The sequence below is a fragment of the Octodon degus genome, unplaced genomic scaffold (assembly GCF_000260255.1).
Source record: "Octodon degus isolate 3935 unplaced genomic scaffold, OctDeg1.0 scaffold00246, whole genome shotgun sequence".
NCBI lineage: Eukaryota > Metazoa > Chordata > Mammalia > Rodentia > Octodontidae > Octodon > Octodon degus.
Genome location: NW_004524822.1, coordinates 1,448,236 through 1,469,267, shown reverse-complemented (window position 1 = coordinate 1,469,267; position 21,032 = coordinate 1,448,236). Strand labels below are relative to the sequence as shown.

General features: G+C 43.9%; 1 protein-coding gene and 1 pseudogene across 1 annotated transcript in view; one reads left to right on the top strand and one right to left on the bottom strand.

The window, feature by feature from the left end:
• Ccdc170 (coiled-coil domain containing 170) overlaps nucleotides 1-13,169 on the bottom strand; it is a 141,712-nt gene extending 128,543 nt beyond the window's left edge. The window contains exon 1 of the mRNA XM_023706237.1: nucleotides 13,071-13,169. Within this exon, the coding sequence (XP_023562005.1) occupies nucleotides 13,071-13,154 (84 nt within the window). The 5' untranslated portion in view covers nucleotides 13,155-13,169. The remainder of the gene's footprint in view (nucleotides 1-13,070) is intronic.
• On the top strand, nucleotides 13,153-20,858 carry LOC101561636 (annotated as a pseudogene).
• Nucleotides 20,859-21,032: the final 174 nt, after the last annotated feature.

Genomic DNA, 21,032 nt, shown 5'->3' with positions numbered 1-21,032 from the left:
AGGCCGGGGCAGAGGGCACAGTGCAGCAGACACCAGCGTCTGAAAGGGAGCAGGGGGAGGAGGGCCAGGCTGGGGCTCAGCCTGGGGCTGGTGCCCAGGCCCACCCCTGCATAGTGCCCCTGGCTGCACCTGCACACACAATCCCCCCTAAGCAGGGAGGAAGGGAGGAGGCATACAGGGCTCGTTGCCAGGGCCGGGGGGGAGGCTTGTGTGCTGCAGAGAGGAGACGGCATCTCCCAAGCAAAACTGAGCTATTACCCATGACTCTTCTACTGGAGTGGGACAGCGGCTAACCTCTGCACACCGCATCAACGCTGGCCTGCTGCACAGCGGTGAGCAGCAAAGCCTCAGCCACCGGCTGAGCAGCTCTGCCTCTGAGAATTTGCCGCTCTGGAGAAGTGTCTTCCCTAAGGCTCAGCACAGCGTTCTACAGCCTTTAGGGACTAATGTTATCGTTCTGCAATGAATGACACAGTGCATGGTGTTCCATAATAATTCTCTTACTGGGAGAGGTAGAGTAACACTGAGGATTGAACCCAGAGCCTCTGAGCTGAGCTATGTCCCCCGCCTCTTTCAAAATGATTTTATTGTGCTTTGAGTCTCCCTGACTCAGCCTGCTGTGCTGGGATTACAGTGTTCTGTTTTGTTTTTTCATTTAATGGGATTTGGAGAAGCAGAAGATATGAGTAAATGTACTCAGTGTGCTTTCTGGAGTCAACAGGCCAGTCTGCAGACTCATAGTCCCACTGTCACAAGGAGGCCACCCCTGCCTAGCAGCTGATGGAAATTTCCCGAGGTCTCCCATTTAGGGTTGGACTTGTATCTGTCTTCTAACTTGTAGCCCAAGGCTTTCACCTAAATTGTCACAAAAGATGGGTTCATAAATTCCTGCCATGATTCACAACCAGAGAAGAAAATCATCACTCCAAATGAACATATATATAAAGCTTTTTCCTTGAAAATCCATCGTTCTTTTTTCAAAAGCTGTCAGAAAGCTCAACTTTCAATTTAGTGCAACAATTTTGTCCCATTTTCTTGGCATATCTAACTCTCCTCTGGAGCTCTCTCCTGCTCTCTGCCCTCCTTCCCTCCCTTCCTCCTCTATCTCTCTGTCTCTGTCTCTCTGTCTTTGTCTCTGTCTCTGTCTCTCTCTGTGTCTCTCTCTGTCTGTCTCTCTGTCTCTGTCTCTCTCTGTCTTACTCTAGCTCTCTGTCTCTCTTTCTCTCTCTCTCTCTCTCTCTCTCTCTCTCTCTCTCTCTCTCCCTCTCTCGTATATATTTCCTTTACAAACTTCTCATATTATTTTAAAGTTATTTTTAGTTTATTATTAACTGCAGATGTTTGGAAGTAGAAATGAAATTTAAAACATAAAGAACCCAGGTGTGGAAGTACCTTCCTATAATCCAGCACTCTGAAGGGCTAAGTCAGGTGGACCACAAGTTTGAGGCCAGCCCAAGCAACTTAAAGAGACCCTGTCTCAAAATACGAAAAGACTGAGAATGTAGCTCAGTGTGAAGGCCCTGGGCTCAGTCTCCAGTACCACAGTACATACTTCACACACACATACATATAACACACAGAAACCAAACCTAGAGAAATTAAGTAATGTATCAGATATATATATATATATATATATATATATATATATATATATATTTCCCCCCCCCGAACCAGACCCTTGTGCTTGCCAGGGAAGCACTTATTCTACTGAGCCATCTCTCTGGCCCCTACCCAAGATATTTTTATTGGCTCATTCAGAGGCAAGATCTCTCATCTTTTGGGTTCTTTTCAGGCCAATGCCTACTCAATAAATTAATGAATAATTGATTTTATTACCATTGCTTGGCCTCTCTTTGGCACTGAACACCCCAAGCACCCCTCACGGAAGCTCCTCCCTCACTTGCCACACCACACCTCTCCCAAACAGCTCTCTGCTCAGGACTGCCCAGGGTCTCCTCCTCCACACCTCCTCAGCAAACACTGCTGGCTTCTGTCCTGCACACTCTCTTCACTGTCACTGAAGACACTTCCCTGGGCTACTTGATGTCCTCCTGCTGTTTTGACTACCTCTGGAATCTGATGGCTTCCAAATCTGCATTCACAGTAGAGACTCACATTTCTGACAACCTCCTGAACATCAACTGCATGGGTGTCGGGGAGTCAGCAACCCACAACCATCATTGCCTCAGGGGCCCCAGAAAGCAGCCTCTTCACCCACTGGCCCCTGTGTTACTGCGCTGCTTCACTGTGTCTTTCGATTATTCCCTGACCCCAACATCTACTCCAGTGAGACAAGGTGGCATTGGGCAACTACATGATGCGCTGAGAGGAGAACCACTACACGTCACACAGATTTACCAACAAGTGATGTGCCCAAATCTATTCTTGAGGAAACACTGGCTATCCCCTAATTAAAAAAGGCTTGATGAACCATTTATAAATACATGAACCTCATTTCCACCTCAGGGCTTGTGCTTGCTTTTATTGCTTCTAAGAATTACCTCTCCAGTCATTTGGGACTCAACTCAAATATTAGCCATCAACTTGGAGTGCCCATCTGGCCTACCCTGTCCCAACTGGATCCCGCTTTCACCCCACCAGACCCTGCCTTCACCCCACTGGATCTCCACCTGACTATCTTCCCTCTTTATCTTTCCTTTTTTCTCTGAGGTCTTGGAGGTTGAACCGACATCCTCGTGCACACAGCATGCAGCTTTACCGCTGAGCTACATCCTCAGCCCTTTTATTCTTTAAGACTGAGTCCCCCAAAGTCGCCCAGGCATGGCTTAGGCTTGGATCCCCTCCCCCAGCCTCCCAAGTAGCTGGACGACAGACAGCATGACATGCGCTACTACACCTGGCGCTTTATATTGTTTTGAAAATATTTACTATTCTCAGAAATTACCTTATCTATTTCTCTACCTGTTTATCTTTCCCCTTAGTAGACTATAACTTTCCTGAGTGGGATCTTATCCCAAATGATGCTGGCTTCACAAGAGGCACCCATCTTACAGTCGCTGAAGGCAAAAGCTTCTGTACTTCAGTGCCTCCCACAGTGCTTAAGCCCTGGCAGGTATGCGCCCAATGAGAGGCTGGTGACTCACAGGGCAGAATATTTATGGTCACACTGCCCCCTCCATTCTCAATTTAGGGTACTGCAAACATTCACAAGATTGCAACATCACAACTTCCTTTTTTCAATCCTATCCATTTCTTTTACCCCAAACTACAAGAGATCTGGGAGAACCAGCATAATTATACTCCAGTCTTAAAACACACTAACATCGAGGTTAGACTAAACTGACACTAATATGCCAAAAAAATACATTTCTGAAGAAAGCTCATAAGGTAGATTCAGGGGGAAAAAAGCATAAGATAAATGTGACAATAAAAAATCATCTTCATTCAATGACTCAGAAATATGATTTTGATATTTATTTTTATGGACAGGCATACTCTCTGGTATACTAAAGAAAGAACTTTGTGTTTAGTTTTAAAAGCATCATTTATTGCCAGGGATATAGCCCAGTGGAACAAGTGGCAAGCTTTAAGTCCTGAGTTCAATTCCTGGTACACACACACACAGAAGCATTGTGTGTTTATCCAAGCAGTACTTATACATGTAGACATAGAAACCATGGTCAACAGCTACCTGGTTGTCAGGAAGAGGAGTGAAGCCTGGTGATCTACCTCAGCAATGCCTTTAAGCTTCCACACCCTTAGATCAAAGTCACCAAAACGCTCATTTCAAAGGAAAAAAAAATTGGAAGCAAAACAAACAAAGAAAGAATCCTTAAGTTAAAAAGCACAGCATAAATAAATCCTGAGGCAGCAAACGTTATTCCTTTTTTCAATTAAACAAATTTTCAGCTGACCTTGAATGTGGAAAAAAAAAAAGTAAGTCTTGATAATGAGTTAATTTTGTTGAAGTTCAAACCAAAACTATTTGCTATTGTTTGTAATACAGTGTACATTCTATGTGCTAACACTAAGTCAGTACACACACTGCCTCTTTAAAACATGCAAAGATGGTGTGCCCTCTGTCTGGAGCTCCAGCCCCGCTCCTCTACCTGTTCTCTAAACCTTGCAACTCGCTCTGCACGCTGAGGTAGGCTGGTCAAAGAGTACAAGGGAAGCTACATGTTACTGTGAAAAGAACACAGCCCGCTGTGAAGGAACAGGTGTTCATTTCTCTTTAAAAACTTATTTTTTTTTAATGTATTTAGTACGGGGTCTACAGGGTCTCACTATGTAGATTGGACTCCTAGTGATTCTCTTGTTTTCAGCCTCCCAAGTGCTGGGATTGCAGGTGGGCACCACCATGCCCAGTCTCAATCGCTATCTCAGAGCACCCTGGGGACAAACACCAGCCCCTGCATCTGCCTAAGCAAGCACTTTAATCCGCTGAACTATCTGGCCAGCCTTATCTTCTTTCTTGCCCTTTTGGGTAGATGTAGATTTGGGGATTTTTGTTTTATTTTGTTTTGTTTTGGTTTTCTTGGATGTAAGTTTTTATTCTTTATACCTATAAAGGGAAATGTGACTTAAATAGATACGAAAAAGGGCTGGTGAGATAGCTCAGTGGACTAAGCACCTACTTAAGCAAGCACAAGGACAGGTTCAAACCAAGGCACCACATGTAGTGCTGGCCCTGTCCCTGGGTACACTAAACTGGCCACCAAGACTGGGAGTGGTGATGCACACCTATAATCCCAGTACTAGGGAAGTTGAAAACAGGAGGATCACTACGAGTCTGAGCTGCGTAGTGAGATCCTATACCAAACACTTAAAATTGATATGAAAGCATGTAATTATAGTCAGCTCTTTTCTTAAACTAGATCTTCATAAAACAGAGAAGGAAAAAAAAGAAAGGCACAAACCAAAGGAAATGGTTCTTTAAAAATTAGAAATGGATACTGCTTCACATCCATCAGAGCAGCTACATTTTTTTGGGGGGTGGGGGGATCGGGGATTGAACTCAGGCCCTTGCACTTGCCAGGGAAGCACTTATTCCACTGAGCCATCTCCCCGGCCCAAGAGCAGCTACAATTTAAAATACAGAGGAAAGAGAAAATAACCAGCATGGGCAAGAAATTGGAAGCACTGTGCCTTGATGGTGGAAATTTAAAAGAACACAGCCAGGGGGAAAGGAGAAAAGAAGGAAGGGGGCGATAGATAGATAGATAGATAGATAGATAGATAGATAGATAGATAGATAGAGATAATGATATAATAGCTAAGATAATGGTACTACTAATTTCTATTAATTTATTCAAAGGAACAATTAATGCTTAAGGCTAGGAAGAAAGCTCGGTGGTCTAAGTGCCTGCCTGGCAAGCACAAAGACCTGGATTCAATCCTCCACACCACATGCCATGCTAGCTCCCTGCCAAGCCAGCCACAGAAATCAAGCATGGTCACGCACACCGGTAATCCTAGCACTGGGGAGGTTGAGACAAGAAGATCACTTCGAGTTCGAGCTGCATAGTGAGACTCTATACCAAATAAATAAATAAATAAATAAATAAATAAATAAATCTCTTTTAAAAATTAATGTTTAATTGGTTGATCAATCCTGCATACCTATATCTGATAATCTGAGCAACTACTTTGAAGATATGTGCTATAGCAACCATTGTTAATTTCATATCACCTTATTTTGAAATTCTGCATCATTTTTATTGGGGTTTTTTGTTGTTTAGCTTCTGTTTCTGCTTTTGCTTTTGTTTTGTTTTTGTTTTTTCTTTTTTCAAATATTTTTTTTCAAAATAAAACAGTACAGCCACTGTGGAAAACAGTATAGCAGTTCTTTAAAAAATGAATAATAGAATTATCATAGGATGGGGGCCTGTCCCTTAGCTCAGTTCTTTAAGTGGCTGCTTCAACAAAGCAGTCAGGCTCAGGTTGCTGTGGTTCGATCCCCACAACTCAAGCAGGCCAAACCTGCCCTGAGGTCATTCGGAGCCAAAAAAAAAAAGAATTATCATAGGATGCAGCAGCTCCACGGCTAGGTACACACTCAAAGAAATCGAATGCAAAGTGTGGAAGAGGTATTTATTCGCCCATGCTCACAGCAGTATTAATCCGAACGGTACAAACAATCCATGTGTCCACAGGTAAATGCACGGGTAACAAAACGGGTATGCGGTCAGTGGAAGCCATCCTCTCTTCAAATGGGAGGAGATTCTAACGCACTAGCACACGGATGAACCGTGATGACACTGCACTGTGCGAAAGAAGCTCTCCGCAAAAGGACAAAACCAGAACAAGCCCATGTATATGAGGTTCCCAGGGTGGTCAAATTCTCCGAGACAGAAAGGAGAACGGCGGGTGCGGACAGCAGGAAGGAGCAAGAGGAAGTCATTGTTTGTCGAGTACAGAGTTGCTGTTTTGCAAGATGAGCAAACGCGCTGATGGATGGTGACGCTGGTCGCACAACGCTGTAAATGGGCTAAGTGCAACTGAACAGGAGGCGTACAAACGGTAATGACGATATGCTCTGTGTTATTTGTATTTCATGAAATTTTTAAAGACTAAAAGGGCCAACAAGATAGCTCAGTGGACTAGGCGCCTGCTTAGGCAAGTACAGAGACCCGGTTCGATCCCGGTACCACACGTTGTGCCAGCCCCACCTCCGGGAGCCCTGAGCCAGCTAAATGAGTCCGGCGCGCGCCTGTAATCCCAGCGCTGGGGCGGCTGAGACAGGAGGATCAGTAGGAGTCCGTACCAAACACATTTTTGGAAAAAATGAAGTGGTGGGAGTAAAAAAGAAGACAAACTTTATTTCCTTCATATTTATACAGGGTCAGCTCCAAGCCTTTGCTTTGAGAAACTGAAGTTGTTGAGAGATTGTTGCTATTTACGTTTGCTTCTCTCAGTGATTCCATCAGACAGTTATTTCCTTTAATAACTGTATTACAGAGAAAAAAGAAATTTGCTCCATTTCCCAGCAATGGTTGATAATAGAGTCGTAATTTTGATAGGCATCTTCTAACTATGTGACAACTCTGGCTTGGCAAAAGAGCTGCTAGCCCACCTCAGGGTTGTAGCTCTGCAGCCAGGTCCTACTCCCTTCTGCTGCTGCTGATTCCACTTTGTAACTCGGCCACTGTTGTCACTCGGTAGCATTATTTCAAAGGCTAAAGTCAGGCAGTCCTGCCCAGAGCCACTTACCTCTTTCCTCCCAGCTTGTGCCGTTTTGCTTCACTGTTTGCACTATTGTTTTTAGAATCCACCATGCTTCCTAGCCTAGTAAAGCTTGGCTGATGAGCTCATTATGCATAAACTCAACTTGAGAAAAGTCAAGCGTGCAATCTTGTCCATGCGTCAATGACCCAGTAATCATTACTGTGTCTGTTTCCTCTAGTTGGGAATTCTCAGTTCTTCACTGAGTGCCAGGACTATGAAATTCATGTTCGCATGTTCCATCCCTTCCCAGATCCACAGTACACTGAGTGTTGAGGTGATGGCTGAGGTTTTGCCTCTGGTCCAATGGGTGGTAGCAGTGTTGATTCCAAGGCAAATTCAAGAAGATAAGAAGAAGAACGAGATCCAATACAAAGGAGCCTTCCTCTGTCACAGAGCAAGCCCCACACATATTCACCGTTCTAGTCTGAAACAGTGCATGTGGAAAGGGATCCCGTGTCCCCAGTGAGGGCACGAAAGTGCAGAGGCACTAAGCAGTTTTTTTTGGCCAAGGTGTTACAGAGACTGTATAATCAGTACTGCTTTGTGTTTTAATGTTTTTTAGTGAAACTCAGTAGGAAGAAAGCACAAAATTTCCAAAAGAAAGATATTTCATCCTCCGTTCCACCACTTGTTCAGTGAACAAACCATTTCCTCATGCATATGATGGGAAATTTCTCCCTTGCCTGCCTAAATTGCAGCATTATCTTTGATAAAGCATTATGTAAGTTGAAAATTGATAGTAAAAGATGCTGGCTTTTCTACTTTTGTTCTCAGTACCTTTAAGCTCCTTCAAGTAAATTAAAATATAAAACTCAGTGGAAATTTTCCTGTGTGCAGGTAGTGACATCCTAAACATCTCTACGTGAATCTACAAGATGATTCAATTGATCTAACCAGCAATTTATTGCTACAGAAGAAAAGGTGACTTTCCAGTGGACATCTAGCAGAGACTAGTCATGGGACAAGCAGAAGAGGGAGCTCCTGCTGTACCGTGCCAAGACATAATGCGCTGACTCCGTCCAGCAGCCCCAAGTGACAGGCTAAGGCACAGCAACGGGGTTCAAGCCTGCAGAAGATCACGGAACCAAGCTCAGTCCAGCAGGAGGCACCTGGAGTGCTGCAGGCTGAAAAACTCAGGTCCCAGCCTCACAGCCAGCACCAGAAGCACCCTGATTGGAGTGGAGCTAGCGGCCCAGGCTTGCTGGGATTCTCCACCACCACCACAACTCTCCTGCTGGCTTGCTGATCCAGCCCACGTGGATGCGGTCTCTGTCTGCTTCCCCTGTCGGCCACTGAAAGCAGAGACATGCCCTGAAAGGGACATTTTATTTCTTAATTTTTTTCCTCTTTTATTGATGGTTCCTGTCTTTATACAAGTGACAACATTAGTTCTAGTTTTTCTTATTGTTTCTTTATTCTGTTCTTGTTTCCATTTCTTCCATCTTTCCCTCCTGTCTTCTTCACCAGTTTCCAAAGCTTGCATAATCTTTCATCCTACAGCTTTACTTCTTCTTTTTGGTTTTTTGTTTGTTTGTTTGTTTATTTGTTTTTGTTTTTGTTTGGTTTTTTGAGGCAGAGTTTTGCTGTGCAGTTGGGGCTGGCCTTGAGCTCACAGTGATCCTCCTGCCTTAGACTCCCAAGTGCTCAAATTACAGATATAGGCCATCACACATAGCTTCTAGACTGGTTTCTAATCCCTTTTTCTTCTTCTATTCTGTATTTCCCCCTCTAACTTCTTCTAAATTTTCTCTCCTGAGGGTAAAATCATCAAGAAGATCATAAATCATGACCAAGTAGGATCCACCCCAGGGATACAGGAATGCTTCAACATATACAAATAAATAAACATAGCACTCTATATTAATAGAACCAAGGACAAAACCACATGATCATCTCAATAGATGCAGAGAAGCATTTGGCAAAGTTCAGCACCCATTCACAATAAAAACTCTACAGAAAATTAGAGTAGATGGTCTTTATCTCAAGCTGATGAAAGCTATTTATGACAAACCAATAGATAACTCCATAATAAATAGTCAAAAACTGAAAACTTTCACCTTAAAATCAGGAATAAGACAAAGTTGTCTATTGTCTGCACTCTCTTTTAATACAGTTCTGGAAACTTTAATGAGAGGAACTAGGTGAGAGAAAGAAATAAAAGGAATTGGCTAGGAAAAGAAGAAGTTAAATTAGCATTATTTGCAGAAATTAAAAATACTTACAGAGAAGACCCTATATGCTCTACCCAAAGACTGCAACCTTAATAACCAAATAGTTGAACACAAAGCCAACACTCCATAGCATTCCTATACACAAACAACAAACCCACTGAAAGAGACATTTACAGAAACTACACCTTTCACAATTGCATTGGAAAAAAATGAAATACTTAATCAATCTCACAAAGGAGGGCTGGGGAGATGGCTCAGTAGAATAAGTGCTTCCCTGGCAAGCACAAGGACTTGAGTTCAATCCCCAGTTCCCCCCAACAACAACAAAAAAAAACTCACAAAGGAAGTAAAAGACCTTTACTTTGAAAACTACAGTACTCTGAAAAAGGAAAACAAAACAGATATTAGAAAATGAAAAAATATCCCTTGTTCTTGGGTAGGAAGAGCCAATATAAACCAACATAAGGAATCAATATATATAAGCATTATGAAGAACCAATATAAAAAAATGGTCATACTGTCAAATACAGGTTTAACACAATGTTGGTCAAAATAACAATAGCATACCCCCACAAAATTAAAGAAAAAAAATCTGAAATTTATCTGGAACTAGAAGGGACCTAGAATAGCAAAAGCAATTCTGGGCAACAAAGGCAAGCCAAGGGACCTCACAATCGCAGACTTGAAATTATACTACAAAGCTAACAGTGATAAAAACAGTATGGTAGTGGCAAAGAATAAAAAAAAGACATCAGGATCAGGGGAATTAACTAGAAGTTTTGGACTAGAACTCCAAATACATTCAGCCCCCTTATCTTTGCAAAAGGGCCAAACACCTTCACTGGAAGAAAGATAGCCTCTTTTATAACTGGTGCTGGAAGCACTGGCTTTCCATACACCAAACTTTAAACCTAGATCCATATTTCTAACCATGTACTAAACTAAAATCAAAATGGATCCAATATCTGAAACTTAAAATAAAATACTAAGTCAACTGGAAGATAGAAAAGGCAGAACCCTTGAAGATATACAGATGTAGGCAACAACTTTATGAACAAAATCCCAATCTCATAGAAAACATCATAAAGAGTAAACAATTGGGGAAAAAAAGCTTTTCCACAGCAAAGAGACAACCCTCAGAGTGGGGAAAAAAATTTTGCCAACTATCTCTCAAAGAGCTGATATCTAGAATAAAGAATTCTGATAAATAATACGACTGATAAATAAAAGAATTAGGCTCCCCAAATTAAAGATCAATCTAAAAATGGCCATCTGAAATGAACAGATGCTTCACAAATAAAGAAGTTGAAACAGCAAATAAATATATGAAAAAAAATGCTCAGCAGCATGGGTCATTCGAGAGATGCAAATTAAAACAATACCCCAGCAAAAATAACTATCATCAAAAATCAGCCAATAGCAAGTGCTGGGGGAGCTTTAGGGGAAAAAAAGACTCTTTCTCCACTATTGGTGGGAGTGTAGAATGCTGCAATCACTGTGGAAACCAGTGTGGAGATTCCTCAAAATCCTAGAACCAGAAGTGTTACTTGACCCAGCCATTCTCCTTCTAGGTATCTTCCCAAAAGAATTAAAAGCATCACACCATGGCAATATAAGCAGACCCATATTTATAGCAGCACAATTTGTAATAGCGGAATCTTGGAAACATCTCAAATGCCCACCAATTGACAAATAAAGGAAGAAGAGGTAGAGTACTACTCTACCATAAAGACGGATAAACTTGACTCATTCCTAGGTAAATGGATGAACCTTGGACCATACTCTTAAGTAAAATAAATCAGACACATGTGTTCAAATAGACAAGGCTTCTCTGATGTGAGAAATCATACGTGTAAATAAAGACCAAAATTTATACTAGATATTGTGAAATAGGAAGAAAATGTTCAAGTGGGAAGGAGAACTAGGAAGGGAGCAGAAGGAAGGGAGGAAGAAGAAAGAAAAAAGAATAGAAGGAAAGAATAAAAACAAAGTAGAGGCTGGGGAGATAGCTCAGTTGAATAAGCACATGCCTGGCAAGCGCAAGGGCTTGAGTTCAATCCCCAGCTCCACAAACAAACAAAAAAAGTAAATGAGGGGAAGTGGCATGGAAGGGAGGGAAGGGGAATGGGAAAAACAGAACCATGGCAGATCATGTACAGACGCAAATTCCTCGTGATTAATGCTGTCATTATGTGCATCTAAAATGTACCAGTAACATTAATTTTAAAAAAGAAACCAAGAGGTAATGACTTAATATACCTGATCTTGGAATGAAAAAATTTGCAACACTCGCATAACTGGATTTTTTTTTCTCCGAATGCCTTCAGGGCAGGTTTGGCCTGCTTGAGTTGTAGGGATCAAACCACAGCAACCTGAGCTGACTGCTTTGTTGAAGCAGCCACTTAAAGAACTGAGCTACGGGGCAGGCCTCCTACATAACTGGAATAGTTGCTAAAATTTAGATAGATCATGTTCTATTTAAGTAGGCAGATTATTGTAAAAATGCTAAAGATGGTATTCAGAATTTGATCATTGTACTTTACATTAGCAAACTGCCTCTTCTTATATCATACACACCGAGTATTTAGGGTGGGAGAATCACATGCTTGTTCAACTGAGCTATCTCCCCAGCCCCTATTTTGTTTTTATTCTTTCCTTATAATTTAGTTCAGGCTCACCAAAAATATGTAAATAACATAAAAATATAACTGCCTCATGCATGGGCTGATGGTCTTCATCATAAAGAACAGACACCATGTTGCTATACAACGTAATGTTGGGTATGAAAAAGCCAGATGGAAGAACAATTAGTTTTATGGGTACATAAAGACACTACTTTTCCACAAACACATCAGGAATCGGGGAAATCTAAACGTGGGGGTGTAAGGCAACAATCAAAGGTGTTGAATATTATTAGATTCTGGTAGGGTGTTGGGGAACGCAACCCCTGCTTTGAGCCTAACATTCCCCAGGGACCCTTGATATATATGCTGAGGCGCCTCTAGCATTAGCAACTGTGGGGGACATGATGCTCAGCTTTCTGGCGGAGGCTGCAGACTCACGGGGTACCTGGGGCACCAGGTCCAGAGGTGATGCATATTCAGCCAGCATATTTGTTAAAAGTGTGTGTGTTAGTGTGTGTGTGTGTGTGTGTGTGTGTGTGTGTCTGGTGTAGCATACCTGACTCTTGCAAGTTACCAGTGCTTAAGTGCTTTAGCCCAGGAGTAAATGGATCCAAGGACAACTGAATTACTGTTTCGAAGCGCTTAGCAACGCTGAGTCGGCGACCTTTCCCTGGGCCAGCCTTACTCCCACCACATCAGCTTTGGAAGAAAGCTCAGCACCAAGTCCCGGGAGCTAAACACGAACACATAATGAAGGCACTGCATATGCCTATAGGCTCCGGGGCTAGGGACAGAGCTGGCGTGTCTGCCGAGTTTAACAACTTTAAGCAGTTAAAGGGGTTGCATGACACAGCCTAAACAAAATTCAGATGCACTTTACAAACTCCTGACCTGCCCATTACTTCTGAAATTAGGCAGTCACCGCAGTCCCCTGCCCCGCCCGACCTTGCAGCTGTAATCCCGCCCACGCATTCAGGACTCCTGGGTGCACAGGGGTTGCGCCCGCTCGGGGTAGTCTAGCCGCGGCGCCTCCCGGCTAGGAGCTGAGCCAGGACGACTCCTTCCGCCCCGGCGGCTGGGACTGTACCTCGGGCGCAGGCGACTCGGCGCCCAACGCGGCGTCGGAGGTCGGGTCCAGGCTCCGGGAGCAGGGGCGGCCCCGGCGGCTCATGCTGGCTGCGGAGCGGACGCAGAGACACCCGGAGCCGGGCAGTGGCAGTGGCCGCGCGTCTCCTGGGCAACTGGTAAACACCGCGGCGGGCGGCGAGGCCAGGCCCGGCTGCGCCAAGACCCGCCCGCCCGGACGCTGGGACCGGTCTTCGCCTCGCCTCGGGTCATGCCCAGCGGCAGCGAGGTGCAGTGAAGCAACTTGGGATGGTAGAAATGGGGTCGGTCTTCGACGTGGGACTCCAGGGAAGAGGGGCAGCTAGCAAGCGGTCAGTAATCTCAGTGCTGAGGCAAGGAGCACTGTGAACCTTGAGCATTTATTTTTGACCTACTGTGTGCAAGTGCCTCTTGGGCACAGGGGGAGTGGGAAGGGGTATTCTGATGCCTCGGGTTTAATGCTTTCCTGGCCCAGTCTGCAAGCCTTAGCAGTGTCTTTGTTTTTGCTTAGTACATGTTTGCAGTACATAATGATTACATTCATCATGGGAAGTAGGTCCATGTACATAACATGTCTTAGTTCTTTTTATTCTCTTTCCCCTCTCCCCTCCCCATCCTTAGATCCTCTTCCCCAGAAAGTCCTTAGTTTTTGAACAGCTTTGCAGGTGACATACTCATGCTCTTAAAACCTGAGCTGCTCTAGGTGCTCCTGGTGTGTGATCTCCTAACCCAAAAAAGGATTAGGAAGTGGATATTAGAATAGACTGTAGTTAAGGTCGCAGGAAAATGAATAGTTGGAGAGTATACAACTGCAGTGGTAGAGAGAGCGTCACACCCCAGACAGAGAAGAAGGACCTGCCCACACCCCCACTTGGTAGCAGAATCTGAAAACAGACCTCATGTGTAAAAACCTTGTTGGACTCAAGTGCTGCTGGAAATTTAAACAAAATCAGAGTCGAGGCAGCTTTTCTTGGATTCTGTCAGCATCAGTCACTTCCCATCACTGGGTCACAAGAGCCCACAGCCACAATTTTAAAGGAGAAGTTTAACTTGGATCATAATTTCAGTGGGTTCAGGCCAGACTCAGTGAGTTCTGAGGCCGAATGGAAGAACCTGGTAGAGGAAAACTGCATGGCCAGGAAGCAGAGATGGGAAGAGCTGCAGACAAGGACTGGCAGCTCTGGGGCCTCTCCAGGCAGGCTGCACCTCCTGGCAGCACTGCCAGCTGAGCCGAGGAATCAATCCACTGCAGAGTGTAGCAGCCCCATGACCCAGTCACCCAAGAGTCCCACTTCTAAATGTGAAACTTTTGGAGCACATTTAATGCCTGAGCCATAACATTACCCATTACCTTAGGTACTTTTCTCTTATTGCTGAAACAAAATACCTGAAGCCCAAAGTTAAGGAAGGAAAGGTTTATTTAACTCACAGTTTGTGAAGGAGTCAGCCTGTAATCAGCTGGCTGCAACACAGGGTGGCACAGGGCACAGGGGCAACAGTTGGTGCTGGCAGAAGACAGCAAAAGCAACAAGAGCTTGGGGGAGCAGTCTCTATATTGTATGCAGGCTACCTGCCCTCTGGCGGGTGTAGCACTCACACTATCTCAGTGCCCTCCCCCGCACAGGTTCAGGATGCTTACCAAATCCCTAGACCCCTGCTGAGTCACTTCGTTAAATTTCTTTTCTTTTTTTTTTTTTTTTTTAAGTACCAGGGATTGACTGACTGCAATTGCCAGGCAAGCGCTATTCTACCAAGTTATCTCCTGGCCTCTTAGGTACATTTCTAAACTGCTCAAGTTGACACAATGAACATCTGAGAGCATAAGGGTGTGTCCTCTACACCCTCGATGGAGAACTGCTGAGTTTCTTAGTTATGCCTCTAGACTTCTCTCTTGACTTAATGAATCAGCCACTAACACCCATCCGTCCTCCATGCATCCGTGATTGTATGTGAGGATTTCTTGGTCTCCATGTTTTTAAGTATATTTAATGACAAGTAAAAATTGTGCATGTGGCTAGGGTACCACAAGACACTGACAGTAGCTTGGCCAATCAGCTTTGCTGTACTTGTACAATCCCGTGTATCAACGATGGTGAGCCTTTTAGGGCTTTCAGTGATGCGAACAACCTGCCGTAGCACATGTCCAATAGGTTTGTCACCAGTGCCATATATCCAATCCAGAGTCACCTTGACACTCTCAGCGTGTTACAGAAAGTCCTTAATGAGCTGGAGAGCTAGTGTAGCAGTTTACGCATCAGGCTCTACAGTGCGATCTCGCAGGTTCAAGCCCCCGCCCTGCCTTTACTTATTGTATAGGTCCTGCTTTACCTTGGTCTTAACCATCCAGCAGAAAAGTATAAAAATGAAATATAAGAAGTAAAGCCATGCTGTTATTGTTGAGCTGTAGGGGACTCAGGTCAACAACTTCTGACATTGCTAGTGAAGCAGAAGACCCAATACTATTATGGGCTACTGAACTCTTTTAGAATATTTTAATGAGTTTATACACTTACAATATTCAAATAATGGAACTTAACAAAAAAGGGGATACAGATGAATGTCCATTTTGTATCTGTGTGTTCAAAGTGGTTAGGATAGATATACAGTTATATTCTCTTAATGAATAGAGTGATTTGTTCTAATGGTGTTTGTAAATAGGATATCATGTCCTCATCTTGTACAGCAATCAACCACTAGGAAGAATGTATGCAAGTGTGAATTATTGAAACTGTCCTACCAATTTGATTTGAAACTGTCTCATTGCTATTTGTTTATCAATAAAATTATGGGAAAAAAAAAGAAAGTCCTTAATAGAAACTAAGGTGTCCAGAAGTCTCCCATTAGTAGTATAATTTGGATAAAATTTTTTTTTCTGGTTGTAGTTTTTCCTTGCATCAGAATCACTGCCATCTTATTTTACTTTCCATGAATGGACACAGTCAGAGAAGACAAAGCTGATGAAAACTGGAAGCATCTGAAAAAGAACTAGACTGAAAAATGTTCCCCCTCCCTTAACTCTACATCTGCTTGCCTGGGTATCATTTCATAATATCTAATTCTGTTCACTTTGGTCGATCTGAAATCTCTGCCTTGGAAGAACAGGAAATGAGAATTTGCACAGTCCTTGCAAATCATGGTTTAAAGATTTTTCTCAGCAGGAAAACAGTATGTGGTTTCATGATAATGAAGGCAGAAAAGTGCTCGTCCCAGCCCCTGCCTGGACACCTCCGAACTTTCTGGATGGCAAGACATGAAGGAAGTGGCCCTTCAGGTCAGCATGTAAAGATGAGATCTGATGATGCCCAGGACCTGGAGCAGAGCCTGGACCCTGGTGGGGACAATAATTTGAACCACCTAGGTCTATAGCGGAAGAGTATTGCAGACTAGAATTTGAGGCATTATGGGTGATAACAACTTACGCAAAGGAGGGAAGTCAAATGAACGAATCATAGCCCAGCCCCAATCTCTCACAGATTCTGTGTGTGGGCAGCAATTTATAATCCACAGTGGCCTGGTAGGGACTTTTATTTATCTTTACAATGACAACTGAGGCAGGAAGCTACCAGCCACTTGGCCTCGTATGCTTCCAAATCATAGAACTGTAGCTTTACAACAGAGTGCCCTTATTTTAGTACAGGACGAACTAGCTCATGTGGTATAGGACATCTTAGGTTTTGAAAGAGCAGTTATGAAGGCAGTGCCAAAGAAAGTAATGGGTGACAGTGGGTAGGCTGTGGGGAGGGGAGGAGGCCCCAGGAGGAGACTGACTGATAGGTGAGAGACGGGCCTAGAGGAAACAGAGTGGTCCTGAGGAGGCGGAGGGTGGAGGGGCAGAACCAGCTGAGCTCCCCACACAGGCTGGATGTTGGCAAGGCCTATTCAGGCAGCAAGAAGACCAAGCAGAGGAGCGAGGAAAAGAGCAAGCTCAGACTGGGACAAATTTAGTCTCAAGTATCGAGAGGAGAAGACAAACAGATCTTATGCTGGAACGGGGAGTCCCAGGGAACATTCAGCATAAAGCAGAAAATCCAACTCGCTCAACCATAATGCTAAGGCCTTTCTTGAAGTACACTGATAAGCCAGGTGCGCTGAGATGTGTGTTAAATAAACACAATATCTGAGAGGAGATCAAAATCTCTGTAATTACCTGGGGGAGGGGAAGGGAAAGGTCTATAGATTCAGGCACCCGGTCATAGCTTTATCACTCAGACTGCCTCTTTTTATTTGCTTGTTTATTCTACAACCATGCATATTTCCCATAGGAAAATTTGCAAGTGTGATAACCTCAGGGTTTTTGATTTATGTTTAAATACTTGCCACTGTATCCATTCCTACAACATTTTTTCACTTGGTAAAAGCTGTGGAAAACAGCGCGCTTGATTTAAATATCTTTATAAACAACTGGCTGTGGTCTGAATGCTGGTGCGGGCTATGGGAAATGATTAAGTCACTTAACCAATGAGACTGCTATTGTCAGAGATGCCCAGGGCTGCCTTAACAGAGACAGCAAGAAGGCGCCACCTACCTGTCAGACGCCAAACCTGCCGGCACCTTAGGCTTGGGCTTAGTCCTCCAGAGCCAGCAGAAATAAATCCTTGTTGCTTGTAAACTACCAGCCTAAGGTATTTATTCTAGCAACCCAAATGGACTAAGAGCTGATAACTACTTCAGTCATCGAGAAGATCACTGGGGAGATGTTGACACCTTCTGCTATCCCCAGTGACAGCATTTAAAGGTCATTAAAGCTGTTCCCAGCCCTTTTGTAGATATGTCTCAGTTGTTTGTTGATCCCTATTTGACCTCTCAAATAAATGAGCATTTCTTTAGCACTAACATGAGTTTTATCAGTTCATCTTAAAACAAATACCCTGTGCCTTTTGTATTCTATTGTGATCAATAGTTGGTTATAAAACAACTTATCAGTTTCACTTCCAAAGATCTTCATAAATTTTCATTCATTTATTTGTAAGGTCCATTTTTTTTTCTTTTTCCCATGTATTTGACCATACATATCTTCTGGCTAAAATAAATGTGATTTTTGTTTCTAACTTCCCTACAGGCTGAGAGACCTTCAGAGGGCTTGCTTTGTGCAAAATAACCAACTCAAAAATTCATTTCATTGTTCAGGTCAACTATAACTGTTCTTTTACATCAAAAGAGAGAAGGTTCAAGATATTTTAGCTGGGTGTGGTGGCATTGGGTAATACCAGCATTCAGGAGGCTGATATGTGGAGGACCACTCGGGTGACTCTCCTTGAAAGAAGAGCAATTAGCTCCATTTGGCTAACTCCATTTGGCTAAACTTGACCCTATTTCCATGTAATGATGTGTACAGAGCTGGCTAGGTCTTTTCCTTACCTCTTCAATTGACTTTAAGCAATGTGAACTGGTCCAGCCAAGGTGCTGATGTGTAGTCTTTGAAGCCAGGCAACAGGACAGTGTCACCCGCACCCCCCCCCCAACTCCCAAAACTCATGTGTGAGCTGGGCAGGATGGAGAGCTGGCTCCACTCTCACCACCACCCTTATCAGCCCAGATAAGAAGCTATGACTTTTCAAACATTAATATGAGCTCAGCGGTGTTATACAGCTTACTCTTTGTGCATATCCTTCTCTCTGCATATTGCAGAGATGATTTTAGGCCTCCTACCTAGCCCAGCTCATAGCACTCACGTACTTCCTACCATTGTTGCAGTCACTCATCCTCAAGCCACAAATTAGTAAAACTCAGGGTTCCACCCTGGGCCAAGGCCTTTGTTCCAGTTGGCCAACATTATAGCTGGACTTAGGACCCCCGCAGCACCCCACAACTATAGAAGGAGGTTTTTTTGGGGAGGTCGCTCAGGATGCCTTCAGGGCAGGTCTGGTTTGGCTTGAGGATGAGGGGATCAAACCACAGCATCCTGAGTCTGACTGCTTTGGTTCAGCAAGCACTTAAACACCTGAGCTAATCGGCAGCCCCGCCCTACCCCGCCACTACTGTAGATATGCCTTAGAGTCTTCATTCTCACCACAGGTTGCACTGGAAGTGATAGATTGAAATTAACTCACTAGGATCCCAACAATTTTTCCATGGGATTATACAGATAAGCTTCCTGGACCAAGACAAGGACCAGGAAGAGCTCTCTATACTGAAGCAGGAGGATCAACGAAAGATCCAGGCCAGCCTGGGCTACATAGAGAATTCAAGACAAGAGAGGGTTACAGGGTGAGACCCTGTCTCAAACAAAACAAAACAAAACTTAGCTGGATCAGTATAAACTTTTGAAAAATATCCATGACAAATATATTTTTCTGGACTTACATAATTTTTTAACAATAAATTCAATTCTAATATTTAAAGTAAGTTTTTTTATTATTTTTAGGAAAGGATCTACAAGGTGTCCAGGGTCTCACTACTAGATAGGACTCATAGTGATCCAACTGTTTACAGCTTCCCAAGAGCTGGGATTACAGGCACTTGCCACCACACCCAGTCTCAATTACCATCTCAGTGCACCCCAGGGGCGGGACTGGCACAGCAGGCTTGGGGTTGAACCCCCAACCCCTGTGCCTGCTTGCAAGTGCTTTAATCCACTGAGCTATTTCAGTTTTAACCAATATTTACTGAACTGGTCACAGTACAAACTCATCACTGTTATGACCATACGTAACACCATTAATCAGGGCCTTACTGGAGTTGTCTTGCAATTGTAGAATTGCAACTTTAAAATAGTTTAATATTTTAGGAAAAGATTAGAGTGACAAATGGGGCAATTGATGCTAGTATTTTTCCGTTCTGGGAAGCTGGCAAGGGTATCACTCCATGTACAGTCAGAGCAACACTGTGTCTTCTTGATCCACCACAAATACCATAAACACGTACCTTTCTGCAATCTAGTTAATGCTACTTTTTTCTTGTGTTTTTGTTTATTCTCGATGATTTTGCTGATTAAAAATGGCCTACAGCTTTCCTTTTAGAGGCGCACGGCAGAAAGAAGGTGGTACGGATTTCTAAGAAGAGGAAGTTTGTTACTGACAGCATCTTCAAAGCGAAACTGAATGAGTTCCTCACTGGGGAGCTGGCTGAAGATGACTGCTCTGGCGTTGAAGTCAGAGTTACACCCACCAGGACAGAAAGCATCATGTTAGTCACCAAGTCACAGAATGTTCTTGGTGAGAAGGGCCAGAGGACCCTCGAGTTGACTGCTGTCAGTCAGAAGAGGTCTGGCTTCCCTGAGGGCAGTGTAGAGCTTTATGCTGAGAAGGTGGCAATGAGAGGTCTCTGCGCCATTGCCCAGGTGGAATCTCTGCGTTACAAACTCCTAGGAGGGCTTGCTGTGCAGAGGGCCTGCTAGGTGTGCTGCGGTTCTTCACGGAGAATGGAGCCAAGGGCCATGAGGTCGTGGTGTCTGGGAAACTCCGTGGGCAGAGGGCTAAGTCCGTGAAGTTGTGGATGGCCTGATGATCCACAGTGGGGACACTGTCAGCTGCTACGTTGACCCTGCCATGCGCCACGTGCTGCTCCAACAGGGTGTGCTGGGTATCAAAGTAAAGATCATGCTGCCCTGGGATCCAAGTGGTAAGACGAGCCTTAAGAAGCCTCTGCCTGACCATGTGAGCATTGTGGAACCCACAGATGAGATCCTGCCTGCCACTCCCATCTCAGAGCAGAAGGGTGGGACACCAGAGCCACCTGCCATGCCCCAGCTGGTCCCTACCACATAACAGGTTGTTCCTGGCAGCAGTATCTGAAAATGGAGGCTGCTGTGTGGAGACGTTTAATAGATCTTGCACAAAGACTGAAAAAAAATGGCTCATACAGTAGTGAGGTGTTATTAGCATTAACAAGCACAATAAAACTAGAGTGTGTCTTATGGACAAAGAACATACAAACATCATTTAGTTGGTGAGTTCAGTGTTAATGAGTCAACAGTACATATTTCATCAGATGTCTTCCAACCTGA